Below are 20891 nucleotides of genomic sequence, written 5' to 3' on the forward strand. Positions count from 1 at the left end.
AAAACAGGTCTTGGAGAATGACAGTGGATTATTGTAAACTTAACCAAGTGGAGACTCCAATTGCAGCTGCTTTCCAGATGTGGTATCATTGCTTGAGCAAATCAACATATCCCCTGATACTTGGTATGCAGCTATTGATCTGAAAAATGCTTTTTTCTCAATAGCTATCAGTAAAGACCACCAGAAATGTTTGCTTTCAGCTGGCAAGGCCAGCAGTATACCTTCACTGTCCTACCTCAGGGGTATATCAACTCTCCAGCTGTATGTCGTAATCTTCACAAATTCCACAGGGAATTTGATCATTTTTCCCTCCATAAGATATCACACTGGTCCATTATATTGATGATATCATGTTGATTTGGTCTAATGAGCAAGAAGTAGCAACTACTCTAGACTTATTGGCAAGGCATTTGCATGTCAGAGGATGAGAAATGAATTAAAAATACAGGGACCCTCCACCTCAGTAAAATTTCTAGGTGTTCAATGTTATGGGGCATGTCAAGACATCCCTTCTAAGATGAAGGATAAGCTGTTGCACTTGGCCCCTCTTATGACCAAAAAAGAGGTACAATGCCTAGTTGGCCTTTTTGGATTTGGAGACAATATATTCTCCATTTGGATGTGCTACTCCGACCCATTTGCCAAGTGACCAGAAAAGTTGCTAGTTTTGAGTGGGGACCAGAACAAGAGGAGGGTCTGTGACAGGTCCAGGCTGCTGTGCAAGCTGCTCTGCCATTTGGGCCAGATGATCCAGCAAATCCAGTGGTGTTGAAACTGTCAATGGCAAACAGAGATGCTGTCTGGTGCCTTTGGTAGGCCCCTATAGGAAAATCAAAATGCAGACCCTTGGGATTTAGGAGTAAAGCCTTACCATCTTCTGCAGTTGACTACTTTCATTCTGAAAAACAGCTTTTGACCTGCTATTGAGCCTTAGTAGAAACTGAATGCTTGACCATGGACCACAAAGTTACCATGAGACCTGAGCTGACTTTCATGAGCTGGGTATTGTCTGACCTACCAAATCATAAAGTTGGGTGTGCACAGCAGCACTTCATCATAAAATGGAAATGGTATAAGAGATAGGGCTCAAGCAGGTTCTGAAGGCACAAATAAGTTACATGAGGAAGTGGCCCAAATGTCCATGGCCCCCACTCCTGCCACATTACCTTGTCTTTCCCAGACCAGAACTCTTAGGGAGTTCCTTACAGTTAACTAGGATGAGAAAACTCGGGCCTGGTTTGCAGATGACTCTGCATGATATGTAAGTACCACCTAGAAATGAACTGCTATAGCACTACAGCCCCTTTCTGGAGTATTCTTAAATGACAATTGTAAGGGGAATCCTCCAACTGGGGTGAACTCTGAGCAATGCACTTGGTTGTTCATTTTGCTTGGAAGGAGAACTGGCCAAAGGTGCATTTGTATACCAACTCATGAGCTGTTGCTAATGGTTTGGCTGGATGGTCAGGGACTTGGATGGGAAATTGGTGGAAAAGACGTCTGGGGATGAGGTATGTGGATAGACCTTTCGAAGTGGGCAAAAACATGAAGCTACTTGTGTCCCATGTGAATGTTCACCAGAAGATGACTTCAGCAAAGGAAGGTTTTAATAATCAAGTGGATAAGATGATCTGTTCTGTGGATACAAGTCATCCTCTCACCAGCCACTCCAACCATTACCCAAAGGGCTCCTAAACAAAGTGGGCATGGTGGTAGGGATGGAGGTTATGCATGGGCTCAGAAACATGGAATTCCACTCACCTCAGATGACCTGGCTATGGCTGCTGCTGAGTGCCCTATCTGCCAGCAGCAGAGACCCACTCTCAGTTCCTGATATGGCACCATTCCCTGAGGTGATCAACCTGCTACCTGGTGGTATCATACTCTGGTATCAGTTTGCCTTCTCTGCATGCATTGCTTTCACCAAAACAACCATCCATGGACTTAGCAGCTTGGTATTACACACAGCACTGCTTCTGATCAAGGAACTCACTTTACAACAAATTAAGCATGGGAATGGGCACATGCTCATGGAATTCTCTGGTCTTACCATGTTCCCCATCATCCAGAAGCAGCTGGATTAATAGAACAGTGGAATGACCAATCGAAAACCCAGTTACGGCACCAACTAGGTGGCAACAGCTTGCGGGGCTGGGGCAATGTTCTCTAGAAGGCTGTATACGCTCCGAATCAGCATCCAATCTATGTTGCTGTTTCTCCCATAGCCAGGATTCACAAGTTCAGGAATCAAGGGGTGGAAATGGACGTGGTACCACTCACTATCATCCCTAGTGATCCACTAGGAAAATTTTTGCTGCCTATCCCTGCGACCCTGAGCTCTGCTGGTCCACAGGTCTTAGTTCCAAAAGGAGAGGATCAAAAGGAGGGATGCTTCTACCAGGAGACACAACAGTGATTCCATTGAGCTGGAAGTTAGGACTGCCACCTGGCCACTTTGGGTTTCTGATCCCTCTGATCAACACGCAAGGAAGGGGATTATTGCACTGCCTGGGGTGACTGATTCTGACTATCAAGCGTAAATAAGACTGCAACTACACAATGGACTTAAAGAAGAGTTTTCCTAAATAGGGGGTGAGATTTTGTTGATTTGTACAGGTTAGTGTGATGCCTAGATATATCCCACAGTAATGTGGGCAGAAGAAAAAAAGGTTTTGCAAAGTCCCCTTGGTGAGCTGGGGAGAAGGGAGGAAATATTCAACTTCCCCATTTGGGGAATTCTTAATATTCTTGCAAGCAGTGGGGACAACCAATTCAGTAGGCTGAGCCCTCTATCTTGGAGTTCACCCCAGTGAAGCTTATTCCTGCAAAGGAGAAGCTAAGCCTACTGATAATTATGCCTTGGAGTCACCCCCAGAGAACTTCTGTTGTTGCTCAGCTGTGGCCTCTCTCTCCAAGCCAACTTGGCAGGTAAACTCACTGTCCTCCTCCCTACATGGGACATGACTCCAAGTGGTGTTAATTTCCCTGGCAACATGGGACAGAAACATCAACATCAGCCCAGACCCGACATCGAGGGATCAAGAAAGTGTTCTTTTTGGAGGAAGAAAAAGGTAGAGAAGGGGGAAGAGAGAAATGAGACAAAATAAAGTTTCAGTGCCTGAGAGATCTCAAACAGAGTCAGGAATATCCTGGAGGTTATTCTTATGCATTATACAGATATCCCTTTTCAGTTGATAGTGTATTGGAGTGTCTGGAGGGAAGTACCTGAAACTATTGAGCTGTGTTCCAGTAGACTTGATTCTTGAAGACGACTGTATAAAGATATAGCTTTTGTGATATGACTGTGTGATTATGAAAACCTTGTGTCTGATGCTCCTTTTATCCAGGGTATGGACAGATGAGTAAAAAAATATGGATAAATAAATAAATAAATAATAGGGGGAGACAAAGGTTAAAATAAATTGGGTAGATGGAAATACTATTGGTCAATGAGAGGTAGGGGTAACAGGTATGGTATGTATGAATTTTTTCGTTTCTCTTTTTATTTCCATTTCTGGAGTGATGCAAATCTTCTAAAAGATGATCATGGTGATGAATACGCAACTATGTGATGACATTGTGAGCCATTGATTGTACACCATACATGTATGTGTGTGAAGATTTGTCAATAAAAATATTTTTTAAACCCTGTCTGTAAATGTTTATAGAGGCCTTATTAATAATCACCAAAACCTGGAAGCCACTAAGATGTCCTTTAATAGGTAAATGAAAAAACAAATTATGAAAAAAAACCAACAACCACCTTAGGTATATCCATACCATAATGGTCTACTATTCAGTAATAAAAGGGAATGGACTATGGATTCACATAACGTGGATGAATCTTAAATGCAGTTTGCTAAATGAAAGAAGCCAGACCTAAGAGAATACATACTGTGGAATTTCATTCATCTAACATTCTGGAAAAGGCAGAACTACCGGGATGGAAAACAGGTCAGCAGTTGTCAGGGGTCAAAAGAAGGGCTAATGTCTGATTATAAAGGATACCTGGGAATTTTTAGAGTGACAGAACTATTCTATACGGTAATGAAGGCTGGGTATATAGGACTATGGATTTGTAAAATCCCAAAGAACTGCATGTCACAAAGAGCAAATTTTCATGCCTGCAAATGAAAAGAAAACCAAGATTCCAGGGATCAGGATATCTGACTGTGACAAATGAATCTTACTGCACAGGTAAAGATTATAAATATATCTACCCCTCACTGAAGAGAGTAGTGTAAAAAAAGGAACTGGGCTAAGAAACTTTGGAAAACTGTGTTTTGACTGGAAATCACAAGGCTAAACATAAAAAGAATTGTACATAAACATGGTACCCTAGTTGGCAAATTTGTTTCTTACAAGGGTACCAGTTAATAATTCTGAAACTACTTTATATATATATATACTGAGGTTGAAAAAATAAGCAAATAAATGGTAGATAATGGAAGCTAGGTTTGTCAGTATCAGAGAAAGAAGTTACAAATAAGCTAGGGGAAAATGTTAGAAAGAATCCTGTAGTATTGGATTAGAGTCAGAGACAAAAGTAGGAACTCATGTTTAGTTTAATATATATACAGACAGGTAGGTATAAAAAAATTGTAGATACGTATGTACACAAGTATCAGTATATATGCACGTATGTTTCTTAGCTCTGTCTGCTGAGAGAGCCTAGAAACAATGACACTTCAGTAGCAATGAACATACCCAGGTCTTGGTTTCTAAATAGGATTCTCCAATAAAAGGGATCAGGGTTCCTTGAAGAAAATGGCTTATTCTTTGGCTGGAATGAGGGAAATATAAGATGAGCCTGGAGCATCTTGTAATACCAGACAATACAGAAGTGCTCAAACACCAAAACCATGGGGGTCTGTCAAAAGGACACAGGGGCCAACCTGAAAGAACCCCCGATGGACAAAGCTGGAACAATTTGAGCAACAAAATATGCCATTTTGCATTCCAGCAATGAATAACATAGTATTGGACTACAACAAAAATTCTAAAATAAATATTTGTGGTGACTTGTAACTGTATGTACTTTAGAAAAGAATGTTCTTAAAATTAATTCATTCTTGTGGATGTGGACCCATTGTAAGTAGGATCTTTTGGGGGGGCTATTTTAATTAAGGTGTGTCACATCTCACTCAGGATGGGTCTTAATCCTCTAACTAGAGTCTCTTATGAAGGAATGAAATTCAGACAAAGAGAGAGAAAGCCGTGAAAGCCAGAAGCTGAAAGCAGTAAAGCCCAGGAGAAAAGTGAGAAACCAGTAGACACCATCATGTGCCTTGCCATGTGGCAGAGGAGCCAAGGACTGCTGGCAGCCAATCTTCAGAAAGAAAGCATTGTCTTAATGATGCCTTGCTTTTGACATTTTCATGGCTTCGAAACTGTAAGCATGTAAGCCAATAAATCCCCATAGCCTAAAGCCAACCCATTTCATACGATCTGCTTTCAGCAGCCTAGGAAATGAAAACAATATCAATGAGTCAACACTGATATAAATAAATGATTGAAGAAATAAATAAACGGGGGGAAAGGGGTAAGTATTCCCTACAAAATAATTATGAAGTATTTATGTAGATAGTTCCCCCTCCAGGAAGTGGAGCTGAATTTCCTCCTCTTTCCCCACCCAAGGCACACACTCCTTGAGGGTGAGCCAGATGTAGTGGCTTGCTTGCACAGGGAAAGGTAAAAATAGTAGCTTCACTACTAAGGCACATGTCATCTTAGCCAATTGAACAAGGCTAACAACAACAGTAGCAATCACGTTGATGTTGCCTGCCCCCTGACACGATGCACTGAAGGACACTGTGCTTCTGTATTCCTTCCTGAAGTCCATAACTCTAGCCTAAACATGAGAAAATCAGCAGACGCACTCAAATGAAGGTCAAGTCTTTGAAATGCCTGACCAACACGCTCAAGGCCATGACAAACAGGAATGACTGAGACACTGACTAACCAGAGAAGACAAAGAAACATGATAGTTAACTGTGAGGTAAGATTCTGAATAGAAAAAGAACATCAGTGGAATAACTGGTGAAAAGGAATGAAGTTTGGAGTTAACAATAGTATATGAGTGTTGGTTTCTTAGTAAATAAAAAATTATTCTAAAATAAAAATTTTATTCAAAACCGAATTTTTTAAAAGTGTGGCAATAAACGAGATAGGAAAATCAAAGCAGCACATGAATATCACTGCACTGGGCTTCATGGCTGTGTCTAGCTGCTTGGGAGAATCCCTTCCAGCTCTACAGATTCTTATTGGGTATCTGATTTACCACAAAACAGCAGGGGGGTTATAGAATATTGCCCTAGTTTGTTACTTCTTAAACTTAGATGTGTATCAGGATCACCTGGAAATTAACAAAGAACACTGAGGCCTAGGCTCATTGAATGGGAATAACACTTGGATTTCTGTATTTTCACAGTTTCTAGGTGATTCCAACACAAGCTTGAGTTAGAAGCTCTAGTGCTTTTCTCTTAATGTGACTATTAAATGGCCACTTCCTCAGTCATTCAACAACTGTTTATTGCATAACTACTCCATCCTAGCCCCCCCCCTTTTTTATCACTAAGTATATGGTAGTAGGCAAGCAGAAAAGACCCTGCCCTCACGGAGCTCACATTCTAATACTCAAATAAATATACACTGCTTGAGTCTCCCCTTGTATTTTTTAGTTCTGAGTCCCTGAAGAAAAAATCTAATCAGCCTACTGAGTCGCCACCATTCTTTTTGGAGTGAGCTTTTCCTAATGGGCCACCTCACAGGTTATTGGTCAGCATAGGTGTTGCTTGTAGGACGGGGCTTCTCTCCTAGTTCAATCAGCTGGGACTAGGGTGTAATCGCACTAATGTGACCCCTCCCCCGACTTGCTCCCTCAGCAAAACCAACCAGTTCAGGAAGGGACGATGGTTATGGGAGGCTCCCAGTCAGATCTGTCCTGTGTGGTTGCCATCTAAATAATCCTAGCAGGAGCCAAACCTTCCCAGGGCAGTTCGGAGGCAAAAAGATTAGTCTCCACTAGCCAAGATGATAAATATGAACTTCCTAGCATGAACTGCTTATTTATGAGAATTCAGAATCAATAATACCCAAAAGAGACATGCAAAATTTTGTCTTAGATGCTTCTGCCAGAAAAACAGATCTCTTTTGGTTTGATTTTGTTTAATCTATAGACATTTCCTTTGGCTGGACTGTGCTTTCCTGCTACCTGTGAAGTTTCAAAATACCAACTTGCCCACAGCAAATTTCTACTTCACATGAGACTGACTTGGACAATAATCTCCCATGTGTTCTCCTCGGTCATGTTGTATTTCTTTATATTAGCAACACCTTTGGGATTAATTCTGTCTATGTTTTCTCTAAAAAAGGAATACAACTGGCACCAGGAAAGATGATTCTAACATTATTTCGGTCCTAAACTAGGTGAGTTCTGTACCTCATGGTTTACCAATTGCCACTAAAGAAATGCACAGATAGGACTGGCAGAGGTAACTTATTAACTCATTCTGAAAACGAAGAAGTTTTAAAGCTATTTATTGCTGTTTTGGTTTGCTAAAGCTGCTGGAATGCAATATGCCAGCTGGGTTGACTTTTACAATGGGGATTTATTAGTTTACAAATTTATAATTCTAAGGCCTGAAAATGACTCAATTAAGGCATCAGCAGGATGATACCTGGACTCTGAAGAAAGGCAGTCAGCATCTGGGACACCTCTGTCACATGGGGCACATGGCCGGCACCTGCTGGTCCTTCATTCCTGGGTTCCATTGCTTTCAACTTCTGGTTTCAGTGGCTCTCTCAGCATCTCTAGGAGCTTGTCTCTAAGCTTCTCTGGGTGTTTCTCGCTAAGATTTCTCTGAGTGTATCTCTATCTGAGCAGTCTCAGCCTTTTCTGTCTTTTATCCTCTCATAAAGGACTACAGTAAAGGATTAAAACCCACCTTGAATTGGGTCACATCCCAATCAAAACAACCTAATCAAAAGGTCCCACCCACAATAGGTCTGCTCCTACAAGAATGGATTAAAAGAACACTACCTTTTCTGGGGTACAAGACAGCTCCAAACTACCACAATCATAAATATTTAGTTCAAATCAATAAACATTACTATGTGTTCCTGACACTTAAGCGGGAGCTGGGTATCTAAAGATGAAAAGACATGCTCTTAACTCTCGATGAATGGATCATAAATGATGGTTACCAGAAATGAAGGAACTGACTGTTTCAAGTACTCAGAATGAGGAGAAAGTCACTGTAAACTGAGGGATAAATAACTAACATTTACAATGGGCCTTAAGGGATAGTTAAGATTTTTCTAAATAGAAAACATAACAGCATTCCAGACATAGGGATTAGTGTGAATAAAGTCATAAGGTTAGAAAGTAAAAGAAATGTACAGGGAATAGCAAGTATTCACATGCGTGTAAGGAAAGGCTGGGATTATTCACAGACCTCCAAGGTCCACAGCCTGAGTTCCTCAAATCGTGGCTAGTATCAGATGTCTGGAAACCAACTGGCCCCCAAATTTTGATCACCGAACATAGCAACAGTTTATGAAACCACCATGAAGAGGATTACAGTTACTGTGCAAAACGGGTTGAGTCATCAGATCTACTCCTTGTATTTATTCTCCTCCATTAACTTCATTAATTTGCTGAGTTAGCTCCCAGGCACTGGGCTAAGTATTAGTAATGCAGAGCATTGTCCATTTCAGTCCCTGTCTTTGAGGAGCCTAATAACTGGAAATTTCATGTATGTGTTTATGTATTTATTTGATCTCCTAAAAATCTATTCTTTCACTGGTAGCAAAGATTTTTTAAAAAAATTTTAAATAATCATTCATTATTACAGAAACAATCCATGACTATGGAATTATAGAATATAGAATAAGCCAAAACAAGAAAACAACCCTTGGCTCACCTCCTCCTATATCTTCGTATGTATTTATAGTATTAATAAGCGTTTTGTTTACCAACATGTTATCACATTGAACATTCCTTCTTATAACTACTTGTTTTCAATCAATAATCTCCTTTTTTTTTTCATGTCAGCAAATGCTTCTCTTCTAGTACTCAGGGCATATTCGAATTTCTCAACTTGAGCCAAAAATGTCCTTTACACTTAACTCCTCCAAACCAGAGCCTAACTCGGCACCTTGCAAGAGTCTTCTGGTTATGTCCTCATGCTTCTTTTAACCCAGCACAGTCCCTTTGTTATGGTTCTAACCTGATGAAGATAACTGGCCAGCTATTTTGAAGGACGTTCCACCTTCTTTACTTGCCTGGTGGCTTCCTTGTGATGTCATTTCACTTGTTCCTCTATCCTCTGTATTTCCTTTAAGCTAGAAGTTATAACTAAAGATGTGATGGAGGCAAGTTAAACATTTTGGGCTAGAATACTTCGTGGGTGATAATGTGTACTTCACACGGCATCACAGAAAACACATGATTACCTAGTTGACTCAGCAACAAAGATCAAATTGACCACTGGGAAATATTAATAACTGGGGGGTTTAGAGGAATTACACGGATGAGGCAAAATTAGCAATAGAGTAGGACCGTGTGAATAAATGCTACTACTTAAAGGGGGTGGGTTAGGTCAGCAGCAGGCTCTGGAATACCAAAGACATCCATCGGGCTTCCCATACTACAGCTGATTCCCTTATCTTGTTCTCACAATTAGAAAGGGGTGCGTGTGTGGGGGGGAGAATCTGATGATTCCACCATGACTCTTGGGGGCAGCTGTTTCATAACGGTAGACGCGGTATTCAGCTCACAGAGGCCACTATCAGCACTTAGCGATTCAACTGGGACAGGATGTGCTTTCGCCCCTGTGGAAACAGGCAACCGCCCCTTTGGCCACCAGGGGGCGATAAGCAACTAAGGAACGGTTCTCTCGGGTGAGCGGGAACGCATCTAGATGAATCTTGTCCAACTTAGGGCTCCGTAGCAAGGTGTCGAGGCGGGTTGAACCGTATTTCTGCACTCTCGCGATCACAAGTAGACGCCTTCCCGTCTGCGTGCGTGCAGGCCCCTCCCGGCGGTGCGCGGCAGGTGGCGCTGTGTGCGGCGCCGCAGCGGCTTCGGGTGCCGCTGCGACCATCTCCCGACGGGCAGTGCGGCCCGGCTCTACGGCGGCAGCGATTGCCACGTCCCAAGTGCTACGCGGAGGAGAGGAGTGGGTGGTGCGCTGGGGGCGGGGAGCAGCGCGGAGTACGGCCACAGTGATTGCCCGCTGCCGCCGCCATGGGCTCCTCGCAGAGCGTCGAGATCCCGGGCGGGGGCACTGAAGGCTACCACGTCTTGAGGGTAAGGGCTCCGGCGGCGGCGCGGAGCGGAGGGCTGGAGGCGGGTCCGGCCCAGGGGAAGCGGAGGCCCCGATGGGTCCCTTCCCGGGGCTGCCAGGCCCGATCCGGCTAAGGAGTGGCGACTATGAGCTCTACCTTGGTCGAGGCTGGTTCGAGAGGCCGAGCGCATCTCCTCGGCCTCTTCCGAGCTCCCTGGGCCCGGGGTCCGCGGCTTTTGGAGGAAAAGGCGGCTTCCGGCGCTTACCTGAGGGGTCGGCCCTGCATGGGGGCAACATTGGTTCATCTTCCTTCTCATGATCTTCTCTGCCCCCCCCCCCCCCCCCAATTCTTAGCTCCCTAAGTTAAGAAGGGCTTGGGGACAAAGTCTGCAGAAGAGGAGATGGAGAAGATAGCATTTGAGCTTTCTGAGAGAATGAATCATGGACACTGCAGGCTGGAGCCGGGGGATGCGCCTACAGGTGTTAATCCACCTCAGCGCTGTCTGGATGTCCGGAAAGGCCTTTAGGAGACAAAATAAAATAGCCTAGAAGTAGGCTTGACGGACTTAAATATATTTTGTTTTGACAGAACAGTTTTTTCAGTGTCATTCCTGCCCTTTCCTTTCAGGATTTCCTTGAGGGGATTCTTCCCTTCTAATCTTTTTAAGACTACTGAGGCTGTGGTGAAGGTAAAGGTTGAGATCCACAGTGGTAAAAGAGGTTGTGGAAAGGAATGTTTTAAAAATAATCTGGAAAGGAACCTTAGTCACCAAGATACAGGGAAAGATAGCATCTCAAATGTGTTAACGAAGCCTTCACTTATGAACGGTCCTAAGTTGTACAAAGCGTGTGGTCCACTCCTGATAGAACCAGGAATCTTTTAAAAGTAGCGTTGATAGTTGTTTGTTGTGAAACCTTCATGAATGGTAACACAGTAAACTGTCAGAAAAGTGGTCCCTTGTCTGTAGTGCCATTAGGGAGGTAATTGAATGTCACAAGCAAGAGCACTTTGACTGAAAGGGACGACGTGCACTTCTTGGTGCTACCTTCATTTTCTGGTTCAATTTAGGTGGAACATCATTCTTAAGTTACCCAGATATCTGGATGAAAATAGGATCGTGATAGTTCATCTTTCTTATCTCCAGGATTAATGTTTCTAGTTGTCTCTTCATGCCACTAAAAAAAAACCCTCTTGAAGTTGCACTCTTGGTAGGAAAGAGTGTTTTTCCAGAAAGGAAAGGGAGTCCATATATAAATCATATTACTATTCCACTCAGCTAACTCAACCCAGGAGTACCAAAGTGATGGGGGGCGGGGGGGAATGGAAGAATTGTCAGATCCCAAATGTGAAGTGCAGGTTAGCAGCAATGCCTTCCTCTCTGTTGCCTGGTCTGATTTAGTTTTTACTCTGATGCCCATTATCCAGAATTATTAGCTCATTCTCGTAGTGACTGATTGTGGTCGTGGATCCTTAGGGATTTGTGGTATTTACATAATACTTGCACTCAAGGAAACACAGTAAAGCACATTAGTGCTAATGAATTTAAGAAGTGATTGTTTTCAAGACAGCTGTACACATCAAATGGATTCCAATTTAATGCCTTCTGTTAATGGCTTCATTACAACATAAAACAAATTATATTTTCTTTCTAGGTGCTCCTTGGTAAACTAGTACACATACATACATCTTCAGTAATGCAGATATGTTATTAATTTTTCATCTGATTTTCAGAAACACTAGGGACAACCTTAAGGTACCAGTCTGCGTCTGGAGCATAAATGTTGCAAAAAATGAGATAATTCTTATTTGATTAGAGTTTTATGAGAGGAAGTTTAAAATAGTAATAGTTTAGAAGAATTTTTAAATGTTTCTGAATTCCTAATCTACTCTGTACCTGTTCTGTAATTGGTTTCTCTATCTTTATTTTCAGAGGGAGAAGTACTCTGTTAAATCTTTTTTTTTGTTTTTTTTGTGTGTTTGTTTTATTTTTATTTATATTACTCTGTTAAATCTTAACACATAAAAATGTCCTCCTTTCATGTGTATTGCCTGAATGTATTGTGGTATATTGCACAGCTGGGTTACTGAGTTTGTAAACCAGAGTAGTTATGCCAGGGAAACCTTGGAGTAAAATCACCCATTTTCAACTAGTTCTAGAATGATCTAATTACAAGTAACTTTTCTTTAATAATCAGTTCCCTGGCCAGTTCCTTGTTGGTAATAAACTTGTGTGGCTAGGTTTTGAAATACCAATTATAGTGATGCCCATATCTGTGGCTGTTTTAATGTTATTTCATAGTCCTTATAATTCAGATAAATTGAACTTTCCATTTTTTCCATTATTTTCCCATATTTTTTGTTAGTTTCTGCTTTAAAAATCTTTAGGGAACAGCTTTGAAATGGTTCCAGATTTTCCACTATGGGCAATGTACTTTCCTTTTTATATATTATGTATTTATGTATCAATATACACTTTCATGTGATTGTGGTCATATTGTATACCCAACTCCACATCCCCACCCCATCATATTCTCCAGAAGTAACCTATTGATAGTTTCCTATGTATCTTTCCAAAAGCGTATATCTGTCCCTGTCTCTGTCTCTTTTTTCTTTTGTAACTAGTGGAATCATATGATATATACTTTGCTTGGTGTCTTGGCAGTCTTTCCATAGCCATACTTAGAACTCTGCCTGGATCTTTCAGTTAGTTACATGGTATTCTGTCATGCCATAGTTTGGTATCTCCTGGTATTAGACAATCTGTTTTTCTTGTCTTTTAAGTTTTGAGTACATATCTGCAATTTAAAATCCTACTCTGTTCTCACTTAAAATGAGTATTTTTCCAAATTATTGAATTTTAATATTGCTTATTTAAGCATTGATCTTCATTTTATTAAATTACTGCATTGTTTTCTGATTCTCAACACATGCATGTTCATTAGAGAATATTTGGATAAGTTCAGAAAATGTAACAAATAACTTAAACCACCTGTAATCCCACCATGTAAAGGGAAACACTTGTTGAAATATTTTTCTAGTCTTTTTTTTCCTGAGTCTAACATTGCCCCTTATGTATATTTTTAAAAGATTTTGTATGATATGACATATTCAAATATAATATGATCAAAAGTTATGTTAGCTTTGCAACCTAAATTTCCAGCAGTTGAGGAAGTATTAAGTAAATCAGGGCCTAACCAAGATTAGAATGCTATGCATTCAGTGAAAATTGTTTTAAAACACTCTGCAGGCATATATGTGCCTCTGTGTTTGTATATGTGCATTTTATACATGCACGTGCCCAGGAACATAAAACTGAAACATAATAAAGCAGGATATTAAAAGGACTGTTGGTGGGTGGTGATATTTTTATATTGTTATTAAACTTTTGTATGTTTTCTAGAATTTCTGCAGTGATCATAAGCTACTTGTATAGTCACAAAGAATATATAGCTATTAAAAGAAGTGGACTCCAAGAGGGAAATTTTTAAATTTTTACGTTTGTTTATGTGGCATATGTATCCATGCAGTGGAATATTATTCAACTGTAAAAAGAAATGAAGTACTGATACATACAGCAGCTTGAATGAACCTTGAGGACATCATGTTGAGTGAAATAAGCCAGGCACAAAAGTGAGATATTGTATGATCTCACTATTTGAAAGCAGTTAGGATAAGCAAACTCACAATTAGAATATAGATTACCAGGGAATAGGGTAGGAATAGGGAATGAGAAGTTAAGGCTTAAAGTGTATAGGATTCCTATTTGGATTGATGGAAATGTTTTGGTAATGGATGGTGGTGATGGTTACACAACATTTGAACATAATTAACAGCATTTAAATATATATCTGAATGTGATTAAAAGGAGAAATATTAGGTTGTATATATGACAACAGAATAAAATTTTTAAAAACAGTCCATGAAACTACAGTGTATAAACATGAACTATTGTTAATAGTACAATTATAGAAACGTGCTTTCATCAATTGTAACAAATGTTCCACACCAATGCAAGTTGCATTGGTATATGGTATTGGTATATGGGTATATATATATAGGGTGGTATATGGGAACCCTGAATTTTAGGCATGATGTTCTATAAACCTACAACTTTTCTAGTAAAGGCAAAAAACCTAAATTTCAGATTCTCTTATGCAGTGGTCAGATTCCATAATCACCATGAGTACCACTTTTATTCCTGCCCTCTGTTCCTAATGTCAGTCAGGGAAAGTGCTAATCAGGGTTTCTCTGATTTGCTACAGGTTACTATAACAGAATACCTAGATCATATTTATTATTATATAAAACTGCTCTTTTTAAATGGTCCTTCATTAATCTGTATGAAATCCTGCTGATGCAGTATTTGTTTGTTTGTTTGTTTGTTTGATTTTTTTACATGGGCAGGCACCGGGAATCGAACCCGAGTCCTCTGGCATGGCAGGCAAGCAGTCTTGCCTGCTGAGCCACCGTGGCCCGCCCAGCAGTATTTCAACTTAGTACCTATTTTGAGAAAGTGAATTCCTAATATGTGATAGTCACAATTTTTCTTTATTCTAATACAGTATTTCTCAAACTTTTCAAAAGCATGCCCCCCTTTTTTTTTGACTTTTTTATTAATTAAAAAAAATTAGCAAACAAAATATTAAGATATCATTCCATTCTACATATACAATCAGTAATTCTTAATATCATCACATAGTTGCATATTCATCATTTCTTAGTACATTTGCATCGATTAGAAAAAGAAATAAAAAGACAACAGAAAAAGAAATAAAATGATAATAGAGAAAAAAAATGATTATACATACTATGCCCCTTACCCCTCGCTTTCATATACCACTAGCATTTCAAACTGAATTTATTTTAACATTTGTTCCCCCTATTATTTATTTTTATTCCATATGTTCTACTCTTCTGTTGATATAGTAGCTAAAAGGAGCATCGGACACAAGGTTTTCACATTCACAGAGTCTCATTGTGAAAGCTGTATCATTGGTCAATCAGCGTCAAGAAACATGGCTACTGGAACACAGCTCTATATTTTCTGGCAGTTCCCCCCAGCCTCTCCGCTACATCTTGAACAACAAGGTGATATCTACTTAATGCATAAGTATAACCTCCAGGATAACCGCTCGACTCTGTTTGGAATCCCTTAGCCATTGACACTTAGTCTCATTTCACTCTTCCCCCTTTGGTCAAGAAGGTTCTCTCAATCCCTTGATGTTAATTCTCAGCTCATTCTAGGGTTTTTCTCAATCCTTTGATGCTGAGTCTCAGCTCATTCCAGGATCTCTGTCCCACGTTGCCAGGAAGGTCCACACCCCTGGGAGTCATGTCAGCATGTCCCCCTTTTGAAGAACATAAAAATATTACTAGTAACTTCTTCTATTCTCACCCGTTCTGAAAACAATTTGTGTAAGAAAAAAAAATTGAGTTATTTGATGTTGTTTTCCAAATTTAAAGTTACAGTACAGTGAAAGTTTTATGAACATCACCTAAGGATTCTGACCTTACCCTCAAATTGATCTCCCTAATAAGAGACTGTGAAGTTGTTTAACTAAAATAGTCTTTGAAATTACAGTACTTTGAAATACAGGAATCAGAATATTTCAAATTTATTAAAATCGTGGAATACAATGTATATGAACTTGAAGACACCTTTAGGAATTGTATCATTGGACACAAACTTTTCTTCATAGGATAGGCCTTGAGAAGCTTAGTAGTATCATGTTGTTTATATACTTTTGTATTTATTTAATGGAGCATGTTTTAATACATAAACTGTCATTCTCAGGATCTCATTTGGGGACCCCCTTTTGGTGGTTAAGTACAGTTTCTGTCTCTGTAAGGAGTAGAGTACACAGCATTAATTCTAGTGTCTTCTGAGTCAGATACTATCAGGCTTTTTAACAATTGCTCTGAAATTTCCTAAGAATTGAACTTAGAATAGCAACAAACATCAGTACATTCATTTTTACAGCTTTAATGTTTTACTGAAAGGATTATGTTATTTTTATTGCTTTACTAATAAAATACTAATTAACATTTCCACCTGGGATAGTTTGTCTATAAAGTTAGTGCTTTGGAATCTGACTGCAGTTTGCCTTGAGGTATGACTTTCTAAAAAAAAAAAAAGAAACTCAGAACAAAAGTGGTTACTCTGGGAGACATATACTTACTGTTTGGCATTGCAAAACAAAAATTGCCACGGCATAGCAAGAATGATGCTTATTTTTTGTTCTTTTTTTTGAAAGCCTCAGTGAGAGAGAGAGTTCAGATACAGTAATAGACGTAAGGAACCATGTTATCTTCTGGATATGAATACACTGAGAGACTATCATAGTAGACCACCAGGAACCAGCTGAGAAATCACTGGATCCTAGTTTCAGCACCACCACTACAGCATGATTCTTTGGGCAACTTTCTGAACTTTTTGAGATTTATTCTTTTTATCTGAAAAGCGGGGATAGTTGTAGTGCCTTCTCTACCTTGCTCACTAAAAACTACATTAAATATGTATATAAAATATTTTTAAAGCATTTAAGGATTGTTAAATTTCTTTATTAAAACAGCCCTATCTACCTCATTGGTTGTACTGAAGATTAAATGAAATATTCCATGTAGAGCACATAGTATAGGATCTGGAATACCATAAAGAGTAAAAGCTAATTGATACCTTTTTGAGTTGTATTATTGTTGTAATACCCATTGAGAACCAGTATTGCTAGTATCATTTCTAGTTAACATATACTGGAATTAAACATTTTTAATAGTGTTTACATTTAGTCATTCAGCAGCTACTTTTTGTCCATGTGCTTAGCTCTATACTTTACTGCTACTGAAAACATAAGTTTTGGGTCAAATATGACCCCATTAATTTTAGTTAAGTGTGCCTTCTAATTTTAAACGAAATTTTAAGTCTGTTTTCTAGAAGTTGTTGAGTTCTAGTATCCTTTTCATTACTTTGCCTCATTATTAAACACACTTATTAAAATGACTTAAAGTTTCTATGTATTTAAAATTATCTTGCTGGATTTAGTTTTCTTCATTGAAGAATCTACAGATAGCTCAGTTCCTGTTAGTTAGACTTACATCATGTTGTGTAATTCAATCTTAGAGACCATCTAGTCAACCTAATCACTTTACAGCTAAAGAAGAGGCACAGAGAAATTATGGCTGCCCAAGGTCACACAGCAAGTTTTTTTTCCCCTGAGAAATATCTAAGTATGTGAAGAGTGTAAAATGAGGTGACAGATTTTCAGAGATTGTTCTTTTAGAGGAGCAGACTTCAATTTCTTTGGACCTTTTTTTTTCATTTTCCTAGTAATATAGATCTTTTCTAAGAAGCTGCTGTATAGTGACAAGTTTTTGGGTTTTGGTGGGAGGTTGGGGGGCTGGTGCATGGTCCGAGAAACCGAACCCTGGTCTCCCTCTTGGAAGGGGAACATCCTATCACTGAACCACCTATGCACCCTAGTGAAAGGTTTTTATTTCCTTTTGGTTACAATTAGAATTTTATTTCAAATTGTTCTATATGTTATAAATTACACCATGGGACCACTGTCAAAAGAACATGTTCCTTGAGTTATTTTGATGTTTGGTAGAACATATGAAGATAATGTTTTAGCAGGTAAGGATCGAACTTTTCTAATCTATTGCGCATTTGTGTTTTAGGTCCTCTATAGGAAAACTTGCCTGTTTGCAGACACATAGAAGATCCCATTCTGTCTTCCAAAATGCCTTTTATAATTATCAAGGATTTAGTGGGGTTTTTTATTACATAACATTTCCAAATATTTTCCCATTGTTTTGATCACCTAAGCATGCACACACACATATATAGAACACGAGGTAGTTAATGGCTTTATGTGCATGGCTGAAGTGAGTCATCATTGAGGGGTTAACTGGATTGAATTTATTTTTAGTGTTTTTTAACATCTCTGTTTTTAGAAACAGTATAAAGGTGGAAAGTGTTAACACTAAATTGAGAGAGAGGAGTTGATAGTGTGGATAGAAAGTTATTCAAAGGGATTTACCTACATTTTATGGGTAGAAACAGAATCTCTGGTAGAGTGTAAAGTGCAGTATTAAAAAGAAGAGATGTTACATATTTCATTGTCAGCTTTATGCTTAGAAAACTTGAGAGAATTTACTTATCAGCCAGAAACTTGTATTAAATGTACATATCACCTTATTAAAAATCTGGTGATATTCTGTGTTTTAAAGTAGCCTTGTCCTTTTTTTGCTCCCCCAAGCTAGAGAGAGTAAATTTCATGTGAAATGAACCATATCTATTAGAAAGTAGTGCCATTTGAACTCTTTACCCTGGAAGAATAGATGAATGCTTACCTAGAAAGCAACCAGTGAAGAATAGTTAGGTCTCTGCAATTAGTTTAAGAAAAGAAAAATTCAGGCTAAACCTGGTAAAAGTTTCTAATGATCCAGAATCAGAAAGATGATGAGGGTAAGATAAGAAGTTCGTTTGTATTATCTGGAAGTTAATTGAACAAGACAGTTAATGGTATCTTGTAGGACAGTTTTTTCAAGCTTTATTTTTTATTACAACTCACAGTGAAATTTTCCACTGCAACCCAGTATATACTATGTTTCATGAAAAGTACTGACCCTTGCATCACGAATTCTTGATATTTGTTTGAAATCAATCAGAACTAAATTGATTTCAGAATCCATGGAAAAACACTGCCTTGGGGGTCATTTCTTTATAGGTGGTGATTTTAAATCTAACTTCAAGTCATTAGTGCTCATTTCTTTTTGTTTTTGCTAATTTCTTTTTATGTCCCTCATTTTATGCCTCTTCACTATGCGGTTTCCATCATAAGCTTCTTGTTTTTTTGCTTCTTAGAGAGTAAGCTGTATTTCATCTTTGTTTATTTTAGTTGTTTTTCCTAGAGTACTTTTGGAAAAAAGTATTTCTTTCAGTGTTTTTTGTTTTAGTAAAATATCCTCAAGATGCAGAGTTTCAGGTCTTAGAAGTACCAGTAACTGTTCATAATTTCTTCCATTTGGTAACATTTCTTTTTATAATTACTATTTTGCAAAATACTAAATACTGTTTAGTGTTTTCAGCTGCTTCGTTTTGTTTCTTAATTCTTGAAAGTAAATCACATGGCTTGAGAATATTTGGAAAAAGTACAATCTCAGTATGCTTGTGGATCTGTATATCATCAAGTTTTGCCTTAAAATTGTTTTGTGTCAAAACTGTGATATTAAAAAACCCATTTTAAAAATGTATTTCATTCTTCCCCAGCATTATAGATAGATGCTTATTTAAGTTTAACCTCCTCTGTTTGATTATTATGACACCAGTTAATATGCTATATTGGAATTCAAATCACATAGTTACCTATACCTGTTCAGTTCAGTAAGGCAGCCTCTTGCCACATGTGGCCGTTTAAATTTGAATGTAAATTAATTAAAATTAAATAAAATTAAAACTTCAGTTTCTTAGTCACACTAGCCATATTTCAAATGTCACATGTGGTTAGTGGCTGCTGTATTGGACTGTGTAGATACATAGCATTTCTATAAAAAATTTAATGTGAGAGACTTCTTTTTTCTTTGTATTTTCTACAAGACAAAATCACAATTATCTTTTTTATATAAGTTCACAGTAAATACTCATTAAGTAGAATTTGGTAAGTGGCTCTAGACTGGCGGGGTTTTTTTTTTTAAGTTTTCGCTTTTGATTTTTGTGATTTCTGTTTCTTTTCCATTCCTACCAGCTATAATTTTTTGCTATAGTTAAGTGGCATATGCATCTGTCTCCTCTCCCTTTCCTTTTGCCATTACTTTGCCTGTTGGTGGCTTGGAAATCTTTAGCTAGCCAAATTATGTAAATAATTTGTAAAATAAATGTAGATAAAACCTGATCCTTGTCATGAAGGTATTTTCTTAGATTGTAGTAATTGTATTTCTACTTTCTGGGTAGAGGGAGTACATCTTAGAACTTTTTGCATTAATAAATGCACATGGGTGTATATCTTGATTAATTTTATAAACACACCCATGTAACTTTAGCACATCATCCTTTTCCAGTTGCGTATTTTCCCTACCCCTCCTCCCCAAACTCAAGGTGAATAATATCTGGATTTCCAACAGCATGGATTACTTTGGTCTGTTCTTGTACTTTATATAAATGGAATTGTACCAGTGTGCACTCAGTTGTGTCTGTCTTCTTTTGCTCAGATGCTGCTTGTGAGATTTATCCATGTTGTGTGTTGTCACCTTTTCATTTGATTAATATATTTAGTTCCGTTGACAGGATATACCAAATTTCTCTATTCTGCTGTTCATGGGCATTTGTATAGATTTTAGTTTGGGGCTATTACAGAAAGTGTTGCTGTGAACATCTTAACTCTGTGTCTTTTAGTGAACATGTGTATGCCCATTTCTGTTGAGTAACATACTTAAGAGTGGAGTATTAGGTCAAAGGCAGGCATATGTTCGTTATTAATAGCTATTGCCAAATAGTTTATTAATTTACATTCCCACCAGTGGTAATTGAAGTTTCTGATTGATCCACATTCCAAAAGTTGAAACACTTAGTGTTTCCATCTTTTCTATTTTGGTTTTAATTTGCA

General features: G+C 38.6%; 1 protein-coding gene and 1 long non-coding RNA gene across 2 annotated transcripts in view; one reads left to right on the plus strand and one right to left on the minus strand.

The window, feature by feature from the left end:
- LOC143676374 (uncharacterized) overlaps positions 1-9505 on the minus strand; it is a 31407-nt gene extending 21902 nt beyond the window's left edge. The window contains exon 1 of the long non-coding RNA XR_013172044.1: positions 9231-9505. This is a non-coding gene — a long non-coding RNA (uncharacterized LOC143676374). The remainder of the gene's footprint in view (positions 1-9230) is intronic.
- Positions 9506-10034: 529 nt separating this feature from the next.
- Positions 10035-20891, plus strand: part of GORASP2 (golgi reassembly stacking protein 2) — a 52304-nt gene continuing 41447 nt past the window's right edge. Inside the window, exon 1 of the mRNA XM_077154114.1 lies at positions 10035-10312. Coding sequence (XP_077010229.1) covers positions 10250-10312 — 63 coding nt within the window. The 5' untranslated portion in view covers positions 10035-10249. The remainder of the gene's footprint in view (positions 10313-20891) is intronic.

This window comes from Tamandua tetradactyla, chromosome 3 (assembly GCF_023851605.1).
Source record: "Tamandua tetradactyla isolate mTamTet1 chromosome 3, mTamTet1.pri, whole genome shotgun sequence".
Lineage (NCBI taxonomy): Eukaryota > Metazoa > Chordata > Mammalia > Pilosa > Myrmecophagidae > Tamandua > Tamandua tetradactyla.